Raw genomic sequence first — 11,856 nt, 5'->3', positions numbered from 1 at the left:
TGAAACTATTGAAATTCTGGTCCAGATACTTAATTATTCAAAATTATTTGTACTATTCAATGAACTACTTCAGTTATTGACTAGAAATGATTCTAATGACTTCCTAAGGGTAGTCTAAAAAAAAACCTACTATCGTCAACATATTTCCTATATCTTATCCATTAATTTATTATTTTCTCCCAGGTGGTCGACATGAGATGGGGCGTAAGAGATGAAGCCACAGACGATCACATGACAACCGAATTGTGTATGAAAGAATCGAGAAACTGTCAGAGATTATCAATGGGGCCCAATTTTGTGGTCTTTCTGGGACAAAATATGGGTACAGACCTATTCCTACCTATGTGCTGAGTTCAGAACTACAAATGCTTCGAGATGAACTTGGTAAAAGAGTAGTTTGATTAAAATATAGAATGTGATAATGGTTTTTATATATTTTTTAGCAAATTCGGGTGTGGATGTCCAATTGTTGGATACTTGGTATAGAAAAGATGGCAACGCAGTTCCTCCAGTCAGTGTTTTGCAACCGATTTCAAGTATTCTGATCAATTTCAATAATAAGGTAAGAGATTAAAGATTTGTTAACAAATTATGAGCACCAGAATAGTTCCTGACCAAATGACTGATTTTTTTTTTCAGAGAGTTCCTAAACTACAAGCTGAAGATCAGGCAATATGGTGGGACACTTTGAACAAAATGCAGAAGTTATTCAGAAAAGCAGCAAGCACCTTGTACAATGCTGGAAAAATTGATAAAGACACAATGCACAATTATTTTATGTCCGGTAATTGATTTGAAAACTTAAAATATGACAAAATAGTCATTTATGTCTTTTTCCTTTCAAGTTACTGAACGTGAAGTGATAAATGGTATCCTGAATGTAAAGAACACCAAAAACCATTGCTTGGCTTATGTCCGGTACATTAACAACATAAATCTCCAGAATTTGAAGAAGGCTGGTCTTTTTATCGACATTTTGAACAGAAGTCTGGACACAGAAGCATGCAAACTACTTGCCAATTTAAGAGACGAGAGGTTACCAGATAAAATTGAAAGCACAAACATCCAAAAGTACGACAACAAGAGTAATAGTTATTTACTAAAAACTCACCTTCACTTATCTTCTTTTATTCCAGGTATACTGTAGAATGGATTGGAAGAGAAGGCCTTGACACAGAAACCCACGATGCTATTTACAAAGTTTCATTTGCCATTTCTATAAAAATATCTTGAAACTTGTGGACCGTGCCATGAGGAAAGAAGACAGCAGTGCTCAAGGGCAAATTGTTACTGAGATACTGCAACATCTGCACGCTTGCAACAACTCTGTCAAGGTGGACTGGAAAACACCATCTAAAAATATAAAAAATAATGACTTATATGTTTCCAGGTGTTTTATGGAAGAGCAGATGATCTCCAAAGAGTGGAGACTTACATGTTAGATCCTGATGCAGATAAACCTTTGGTCTTGTACGGAGCTGGAGGTTGTGGCAAAACGTCCCTGTTGGCCAAAAGTGCAGCCATGGCTAACACGGTTTGGTTTGCAGATGTTAAACCAGTAAGCATTGTTAGATTTTTAGGAACTACACCAGATTCCAGCGCCTTGACACCAACGTTGATATCCATCTGCCAACAGGTAATAATAATGTTATATAATAAAAGTACATATCACAAAATATTCTTTCTATTATATTTTTTTAGATATCCTACAACTACATGTTGCCCTTTGACAACATACCAGACGACCTGGTACCGTTGACAGCCCATTTCAAGCATTTACTTACTATGCTAGTCATGAGCAACCGTTGATATTTTTCCTGGATTCTGTGGATCAATTGACAGGCGTGCAGGATAACAGAGTGTCCTGGTTGCCTACAGATTGCCACCACATTGCAAGGTAGGTAAACCTATAAAAGATTAGTTTATTTATTATAATTGTTTTTAATTAATTGCTTTGTGCAGTTGATGGGTGTCAACAGTTGCCGAAGAAAACAACATGAACGTATCAAGAGATTATCACATATTAAGACGAATGATTGATGATGAACAGAACTTCATTGAAGTCAAGGCTTTGGGAGAAGATTTGGCCATGGAAGTAATAAGGTATAAATACTATTAATCAAATTGGTACATTTTCCGATCCAGATCAACTAAGTATTATTTTTTTCAGAATGTGGATGAGAACAGCCTGCAGAGATTTAAACAACTACCAATGGCGCCTAGTGTCCAACGCAATTGGACAATGTTCTCTGCCAATTTTCGTTAAACTGGTCTTCGCCGAGATTTGTCGTTGGAGAAGAGAAGTTACACCAAGCCGACAGAGACACACTTGGCCAACAATGTCATGGACTCCATCATGATGCTCTTTGAACGAATAGAAAAACAAGTGGGTTAAAATCAAAACAACATGATAAAACAATGGTAAAACACATGTGTTATATTACAGCATGGAAAGATATTGGTGTTCCACGCTGCATTTGGCATATAACGGCTTCCAAAAGTGGTTTATCAGAAAGCGAGCTGGAAGATTTGATATCTCTGGATGATAGGGTATTGGATGATGTGTACCAGTACCATTTGCCACCAGTCAGGAGAATTCCACCTTTGCTATGGACAAGAATTAGGAATGATTTGCCTAATTATCTTAGTGAACGAGAAGCTGATGGAGTCAATGTCATGAACTGGTGAGAAAACTACATTCTTGGAAATAATTCATACCATGATGTATGGTATAATTTTTTTCAGGTATCACAGACAATTCAGAGACACTGCTAAAGAACGTTACTTCAAAAACATGAACATGGCTTTATATTTCCATTCATCTATAGCTGATTACTATTTGGGCATTTGGGGAGGCGGTGTGCCTAAACCTTTCAAATTCACAGAAATACAAAGACACAGGTTAAAATTATATCACAAGATTATTCAGACAACTTTTGTTAACATATACAATATTACTCAGGTTCAATTTAACTGATAAAGAAGGTGTTGCTGATCGAAAAGTGCCTGTGCAACCTTTGGTGTTTCTGTCCAAGGAAGGAAAGGTCACCCGGTATAACTTAAGAAAGGTAATAAACAAGATACAGTCACAAATATTTGATTTGTGCACAAAATCTTTTGTTTATATTTTATAGTTTGGTGAATTGCCTTACCATTTGGTGAGAGCACGCAGATTCAAGGATTTGTATTCAAATGTTTTGTTCAACTACGATTGGCTTCATGCAAAACTGTCAAGTTGTCCTCTGCAAGCAGTTCTCTCAGATTTTGAAGATGCTTCAGTAAACACAGACGACAAAGACTCTAAAAGGTAAATGAATATATAACCAAAACCAAGCAATTTATTTTCTATTTTAAACAATTTCTAGAGAATTAATGTTGGTTGCTGACGCCTTACGTTTGGGTGGTGCAGTTTTGGCTGCATATCCTGATATGTTGGCTCCACAACTAGTCGGTAGACTTTTACCAGAAATTGGTGGAAATCCCAATGTGAAGTAAGTACGTTCATAAACAATGATTCCTTTTATGTCTAATATTACTGTCGATTATAGGATGTTGTTAAGTGCTTGTGACTCTTGTGGACCACGACATTGCGCTTTGATACCTCTATATCATTGCTTGCACACTCCTGGCGGACCCTTAAGGTAACAGTAATCAATTCATTAGTAGATCTATGATTTTACCAGCATGATAAAATATCTATGATTCTTTCTTTAGTACTCCTTGGAAGGTCATCAGTTTGCAGTGTTTGCATTTCGTGTCACGTCCGATTTTCGTTACATAGTCTCCATATCCACTCGATTTGTGACTTGGGATCTTGCCACAAGTGACATGACACGTGATGTAACACCAGGAGTCGAAGGAATAATGCAGCAACTGGTGCTAAGCCCTGATAACAAATGGGCAGCAGCATACACCAACAATAATGAGGTAGAAGATAAAATACTTGATATACATATGTATCTGTATATAAATATATATTTATTACCTCAGACAGTGCTCCTGAACATGCTCTCAAGTGAATTCATAACAATACCGAATCCCTTACAAGAAGACGAGTCTGTCACAGGATTGTGTTTGTTGAATCAGCACCTGATAATTCATGGTTCCAGAACATGGGTTCGATATTCCACCAGAGGTGAACTTGAAGACACGAAAACTGTAATACCTAAAAAAGAAGAGTCTGTTGGTGAAGAAGAACAAGGAGAAGAATGGCAAATATTGAGTGAGTAAAAAATACTAACTTGCTAATCCAATGAGATTCTGTTGGCTGCAATATAAAAACACCTGAAGTTTGGAAAAATCATAAACCGGTTTATTAGGATTTTTTTATTATATTTTTTCCATATATATACATGTTTTGGTACAAATATATTTTATTTGAACATATAGAAGTATATATACATAACCATGCATATATACACACTCTCATACACACACACATTTATATTCTATCATTTATACTCAGTTATTAGCTTATATATGCATTATATATATATATATATATATATATATATATTTATATATACATATATATGTATATATCAATATATGATATTATTTTTCTGAACTAAAAGTCTCTTTTCAAAATGTTTCTGTTTTAATTTGTCATTTATAATTATTTCAACAAAAATAACTTAATTTAATGTATTGAAACAATTTTGATTTAACATTTTGAAGGTAAAAAGTAAACTCTTCTTAATTAAAGATAATTTAAAAAAAGTATGAACATATAAAAAAAAATGTTTGTTTTTAATAGTTCTTGAAGGAGAGTGTATACCTCCGAAACATAGAAATAATTATAAATGAAAAATAAATAACGTTTTTGAACGAAAACAAGGCTTTTAGCACAGAAAAATAAAACCATTAGCCATTTATATATATTATATATTATATATATATATATATATATATATATGTATATATATATATATATATATATATATATATATATATATATATATATATATATATATAAATTTTAATTATCACAAAAAGATCAGAAGTATTATTTAAGAACGTTAAGATATATACATTCATTCGTATATAAACAAATTAATAAATACAATTCCAAGCAAGTCAAATTATTATTAAAAAAATTACTTGTGAATAATGAATCACAACACTTTAAAAACAATATTAATAATGGCTAAAAATTGATAAGTACAGACTTGTATTCCCACAATACGTACAGAAAATAATTATGCTCACAAATAAAAAATTTAAGCTTTAATCATTCCCCGCAATCCATATGGTCATCCTCGTCTCCATGTTTTTTGACTTCAATTTTGGAAATATTCTGATTAGTTTGATCGTTCTCGTACTCTACAAAATCATCAAATAAACTTGGCCAGGCTTCGGTGTCATCGTATCCACTTAAATCACTGCCAACAGTCTCTGAGAAGTTTAAGAACATGTACCAAGTGTCTTTGGGTATACCCCGAACATTTGGATGCTTTTCTAAGTATTCGAGCCACTTTTGCAAAATTGGCGGTTCGCAGATTGTAAACACTAGTTTCCATAACAAAACAGCCATGTCTGAAGGTAAAATACGTTGCCCGTTGGCCACATCCAACCCAAATCTAAAAGTGAACCTGTACAAGCTTTTGAAATATTCAGGATTCCTTTCAACCTCTTGAACAAGTTCAGGCAGTTTATGTTGAATAGATTTTATGCTATCGGCGTTCATTGATTTTAAACCTTGGGTAAACTCTTGTCTGGTAAACTTGCACATCTGTTCGGCATCTAATTTCCATGCAAGCACTAAAATCCTAAAATCATCTGGTGCAATTTGTAAGTCGTTACAAAACTTTTCAATGCCTTCAGCTAAAATGGCGTCTTCGTTAGGATCTTTATAAAAATTAAACAGTTGCATTATCTTAGCATCCGACGTGGTCTTTGATTGATCCAAGCCCATGTTGTAACCGGCTGCACTAGATTTAGTCAGTGACAAGGATGGAATTTTTTGATAGAAATTAGTTTTCAAACCTCCTGAGATTTCTGTGTTTTGCTGATACCTGCTCTCGAATGTGTTACCATTGCTGAGCTCGTGGAGAGTTACTTGTCTGCCTTCGGGCAGGGCTGTGGTTTCAAGCAATCCTGACATTTCTGGAAGAGATGGATTATTCAATTAGTGGCATTTTGCCTTTAGGCAAGTTGCATTCAAGTTCCAAATAATCCACTTCAACAGTAACAACTGATACTTAGCTATTTACACAAAAATTTGAATTGCTAATTACAAAAAAAAGGTTCATGCTGTTGCTAAAATATTCATAAATACATTTTTTATTATCCAACCACTTTTCATAGGCCTCTAATATTTCAGAATGTTTGTTTAGACATTGAACTTCATGACTGTGCAAATATTTACCTAAAAGTGATCTTTACCTAACACTTCTCCCAACTGATTTTATAGGAAAATGTTACACTTTTATGCTTATTGTAAAAAAAAGCCTTGGCTGATCGTCTTGCAAGAATAATCAAAGCAAGTCCTTATTGAATTTCATGGAATGACTTTAAAAGTTTTTAAATCCGTACAGCCTTTTTTGTAAAAACTTGAACAAAAGATCATTAGCCCATAAATAGTATTTTCAAATTCACTGGCAAACAAATCAGAATGATGTGAAACGTCAAAAAAACATAAATTAGCAAATAGAGTTTTCTGGCGAAAAAGAAAATCATACGAGGGAATAATTGTATGTACATATATACATTACCAATATCTTCTATGTGTTCCATAAAAATAAAATAATTTTTGAAAAACTAAAGAATTTATATTTTAATAAAAAAATAATTCTATTTCAAATAAAAACAAAAAAATAAAAGTAAATACTGACTTATAAAAAATATACAGCAACTAGATTGTTTAAAAAACTAATATTGGTTCACTTATTTTATAGAAATAACTTGATGCAAATTGTGTAATCAACTTAATTAATAAGAAATCAATATTTTATTATTTTTATATAATTTATATATTATTTTTCTCAATTTTGAACAAATTTGCCCTACTATAAAATATATAAAAAATATAATTATGAAATTTTAGTTATTTAATGTCTTTGATAGACAAATTTAATATCTGAGCTAAATAACTTTTTTTCTATTATTGCAATAATAATTCCTAAGCTCTTGTAAAGATGTAATTCAGCAAAAAGGCTGTGGGTCTAACAGATTATTATTTTGAATGATAATGATGCATAATAATTCTGGTAAATACATTAATTAATATTGTTATTATTGGTGTTATTCACTTTATAAAGAAATATGTGAAGTTTATGATGCTTATTGCTTAACAAAGTGCACACATCAGAATTTGTATAAAAATATTCATAATTTTTTGTAAAGAAGCAACATGTATCACCCATGACAATAGAAAAGCATTTAAAATATATTGTGGAATTAAATAATTCAACAAAATATTCATGAACACCTTTTGTACAAAGTATAATTTCAGAATACCAAAATGAATCATACTAGGAGTCTAATCAATGATTGATATTGAAAGTTATAAGTTTTAAGTATAGGTTAATAATAATCTGTAAAACTCACAGCCTTTTTGGTATAAATTAAACCTTACGTGAGCACAGAAATCCTTACTGTAATACGAGAAATAAAGTTGTTGAACCCTGAAACTAAATCTATTAAAGTCGAATAACTAGAGCTTTATATTGATATTTCTTATATATTTAATAATAAGGCACGACTGTGAACCTATTTATTACTTCAGTATATTACTAAGTAGCTATTGCATTTCGGTTAATATAAAAAATATGAATTTTACCTTCAGATTTTTTCTCGAGTATTCCATGTTCAAAAGGCAACGAAGCTTCTTGTGTTTGTTCTAATTGAACTGAGGGCACTTTGAGACATGTCAAACAATTGCCCATTTGACCCAAAACTTGTTGATTTCATTAAAATAATGATATTTCTTAACGAAACATCAAGAATGAAATAATCTAGATCCTAGATAAATAATAATTATGTATAATATTTGGCACGACACTCCACAATTGTTAAAAAGAAGGCCAGCTTCTGTCTTGTGAATCATATGACGTTTTCGGTGGAGAGAACATAGTTTAATTATGTTTTGGTGGTTTCATTTCTTTTGTTGTTCTTTATTGTGCAATAAAGAGTGCTAAATAAAGGCTTATTAGCTTTATTTAGAAGTCCTTTGTTTATATTTGCTAAAACATCGTTTTGACGTCTTGCTCGCAGTCTTTTCTCACAAACATAGAGACGACGAACACGTTACGAAATAGAGCGAATGCGTCTCTACAATACGGCAGTACCAACCCACTACATGCGAAATATGTATCTAAAACCAAAATCATTTCAAATTAATTCATATTTATATATTATTAGTTAATAAAAATAATACTTACAGATCAATTACACTACCATTTAATTAATTCTCATACACTCAAACAAAATATATCAAATACTTTTAACACTTGATAATGAACTCACCCCACTTCACAGATGTTTACAAAAATACGTTAAAAGCACTCTTAAATAAATAAGCGCTAATTTTTTACTAAAATAATATTCAGAATCTGCTAATTTCACTTAAACTCTCATTATTTTAATATAATTAACAACTTTAATTGATATTTTTTAATTTAAAATGTCGAAAATAGAGACTATAAGAATTACATAAAATGGCGGTTTGACAGTTACCAGGATTAAAAAATACACAAAAAATTATATTTTTTAACTGTTATTGATAAATATTTATAACTTTCCCTATATCAGTGTTAGAATAAACAATATAGCATATTTTTCTGGCCTAGTTAATTGATATTTTTAAATTGAAGCTGCTAAAAATAGAGACTTACACAAAATGGCGGATTGACCATTACCAGGATTCAAACACACATAAAAAATAATATATATCTAGCTAACAACAACTTACATGGATAAATATTTATCTATTCCCCTATTCCAGTGATGGAGTTTGATACTTTGCAGCAATATAGGATATTTTTCTGGTCAGGAGATATAGATGATGACAGAATGTATTTAGAATCCTTCAATCCCAATGGCTCCGCCGAAAAACTGTACTATCACAGGTTGTTTAAACCTACTACAATTTGCTACAATATATTTATTACTACTAACAAATTTTTGTAGTGCAATGGTGATGACCACCGATAGAAAAAGCATCTACTGTTGCACAATGAACAATTGCTATCAAGTCAGTCATTATCAACTTAGTGAAGACTCACAAGTTTGGACAAAAGTTGAAGATTTACCAAGAACTGACAACGATGTGACTGAAATGATGCTGCAGTTGAAGTTTGATAAAAATGATACCATATTATTAGGTCAGTATTGGAAGTGAAAACAGAATCATTTCCACTGGAACCAATAATTATTACTTTTCTTGTAGCTTCTACAAATAATGGTTTTGTAGTCTGGGATTTGGGATCTGAAAAATCCGATGGTTCTTGTGTGGAAGAGAATTCGGCCATCGGAAGTACTTATTCAAAAATTAGCGAAAATGCAATTCAGCTCAAATTACCACATGGTGTTAGAAATATCACTATGAAAATGCTGCAATCCAACAGCATTATGCTAAGTGCTCATAAGGATTATGCAGTTGCAGGAGTCAGGTGAGCATAAAAAATAACCAGTCATTTTTTCAACAACTCTGCAATTATATTAATTTGTTTCAGGAAAAATCTGTACGTTTGGAGTCTTCCTGATGGAAACCTGGTGAAATCCTTGGATGCCCATTTTGGACGCATCATGCAACTGGAATCTCTAACCATTGGTAATTGGAACAGTGTCATCACGTCTTCAATTGATAGAACTGTTAAAGTTTGGAATATTAATAATATATTTGAACAAGTCCACGTTATAGACAGACATGAACTACAAATCGACTCTATAAGGTAAATAGACACATATTGTCAAATTGATGTCAAACGTTTCAAAATGACTTGAACAAATCTGTGATTTTTTGGTTAAAACTAAATTTTCTCTCAAGAAGTTAAGAGCAAATAAAGTACTATTCGTAAAATGTAGACTCTATATTTGCAGTTTATCTCAAGAAGCAGGAATTGCTGTCACCGTCACCCGTGCTTGTATTGGAGTTTGGGACTTGAAGACAGGAAGACTTCTATCAAAATTGGCGGACAGTCCTCTAGGAGCCATAGTTACTCATGCTGAGATAACACCCAACGGAAAGTAAGCCCCGGAACCACAAAATTTGCTAAAGCTTTATTTTCTCAACTATCACAATTTTCCCAGATATGTTGTATCCGCCGAATCAGGAAACTTCATAATTTGGGACAGGGTCACCGAAAGAGTGACCCACAAAGCGCGTCAACCTGACATCAGGCAGGTGTCTCTACATCTGGATCCTAGCGGTCAGAACATTTGTGCCTTGGCAGTCAGTAGACCAGGAAATGCGCCTGGATGTGATGTTACCAGAGTTCCAGCACAAGCTGTCATGCGAAGCGTACCAGGTAAAAAATCCTCCAACATATAAGGTTGTCAAATATCTCCCTTCCGCCTTTTTGTATTATAAACCAATAGCAAAAAAGCGGAAGGGAGATATTTGACAACCTAATATCAAGCTAAATCAGAAATTATTATTACAATTGTTTCTTTGTTATTTTAGATGGCACAGTTTTATATTCGTTCCAATTCCAAAGTCGTTCTGTAACTGGTGTGCCATTTAGGCCACTACAGATGACTTCGGATAATCAGCACATATTGGCTGTGATGAGCGATAAAAATAACAAGGACTGTTTGGCTGTTTTTAGCGCAAAAGATGGTACAGGACCTGTGCAGAAGATTGGTGTTAGAAACTGCGGAATAAAGGTAAAGGAAAAAAGTCTAGGAAAAATGGTTAAACCTATAATTTTTTTTATTTATTAGGAAATTACCAGGATAGTTGGAATGCCACACAAAGCACATTTGGCAGGAGTTTTGGGATCTGATAAAGGAGTCATAGTTGACATCAGGAACAAAAGGATTTTAAGGACAGTCCCGAAATGGGGAGGAAGTTGCACCAAGGATGGAAAACATGGATTGTATTATCCTGCAAGGTAATGGAATGAAGATCAACCGGTGTATTTATAAAATGGCAAATTATGTCTAGTGTTTGATACCACTCTGAAACATCCAAAATCAAAAATAAAAGTTATGTTTTTCTTACATTTATTGTAGGAGTTATATTTCTGTTATAGGGGCGGCTTGGAGTTAATAGAGTTGCGCAAGGGCCAAACTGTAAAGACTTACATTCCAAAAGTGGCCGAAGGCGTATTCACGATAATCTGTATGTTTAACAAAACCGAAGACTACGTTCTTTATTATCACAGTGGTAAAAAAACTTTAAGAGTCTTCAGGTAAGAGTTTCATAAAAATGATTTCTACCTTAACTGGATTAATATTCTTTACATATTATTATTACCCCAGGACCGAAGACACTAACCTGATAGCAACCTACAGGGTCCAGGCTGAATTGAGTGCTATAGCTTCCACCGAGGATGGCCGAGCTGTGGTCCTTGGCACTTCTGATGGTTGTCTTAGTGTATTGGCCATTGCTGATCCAAATCAACCCCATGTTACAGAATACTTGGCATCATTACCTAGCAGAGACGAACAGGTTAATAATAGTGATAAATAATAGACAAAATAACATTAATATAATAATAACCATTTTTTCCTTAATATAAATACTGTATCTTTTTCCCTCAGTGGAAGAAAAAGTTGGAAAAGTTGAAAGCAGCTGCCAGATTTAAAGCAGCAGCTAAAATAGCTAAACTATCAGCTAAATTTATCAGTCAGGACGATGTACAAGAAGAAGATCCTGCTGATATTTTGAACTCGGATATGAAAGTGATATAA

General features: G+C 33.0%; 1 protein-coding gene and 1 pseudogene across 1 annotated transcript; one reads left to right on the top strand and one right to left on the bottom strand.

Moving 5' to 3' along the window:
• The window catches only part of LOC113372709, a 13,320-nt pseudogene extending 1,464 nt beyond the window's left edge, over positions 1-11,856 (top strand).
• Positions 5,150-8,233, bottom strand: LOC113372534 (DCN1-like protein 3). Its single transcript, XM_026612876.1, has 2 exons — positions 7,781-8,233; positions 5,150-6,105 (listed from the first exon to the last, which is right to left on the bottom strand). The coding sequence occupies exons 1-2, from the start codon at positions 7,884-7,886 to the stop codon at positions 5,231-5,233; spliced, it is 981 nt and encodes a 326-aa protein (XP_026468661.1). The 5' UTR covers positions 7,887-8,233; the 3' UTR covers positions 5,150-5,230.

The sequence above is a fragment of the Ctenocephalides felis genome, unplaced genomic scaffold (assembly GCF_003426905.1).
Source record: "Ctenocephalides felis isolate EL2017-DRISC unplaced genomic scaffold, ASM342690v1 CF-g0.4_SCAFFOLD_01604, whole genome shotgun sequence".
Taxonomy (NCBI): domain Eukaryota; kingdom Metazoa; phylum Arthropoda; class Insecta; order Siphonaptera; family Pulicidae; genus Ctenocephalides; species Ctenocephalides felis.
The sequence above is the reverse complement of the archived record's forward strand: the minus strand, read 5'-3'. Positions and strand labels throughout refer to the sequence as shown.

Bases quoted from the DNA above. Each gene is read 5' to 3' on its own strand.
- LOC113372534 (XM_026612876.1), bottom strand. From the start codon at position 7,886: ATGGGCAATTGTTTGACATGTCTCAAAGTGCCCTCAGTTCAATTAGAA. The intron at 6,106-7,780 runs GTAAAATTCATA...CATCTCTTCCAG, and splicing joins ACTCGAGAAAAAATCTGAAG to AAATGTCAGGATTGCTTGAA.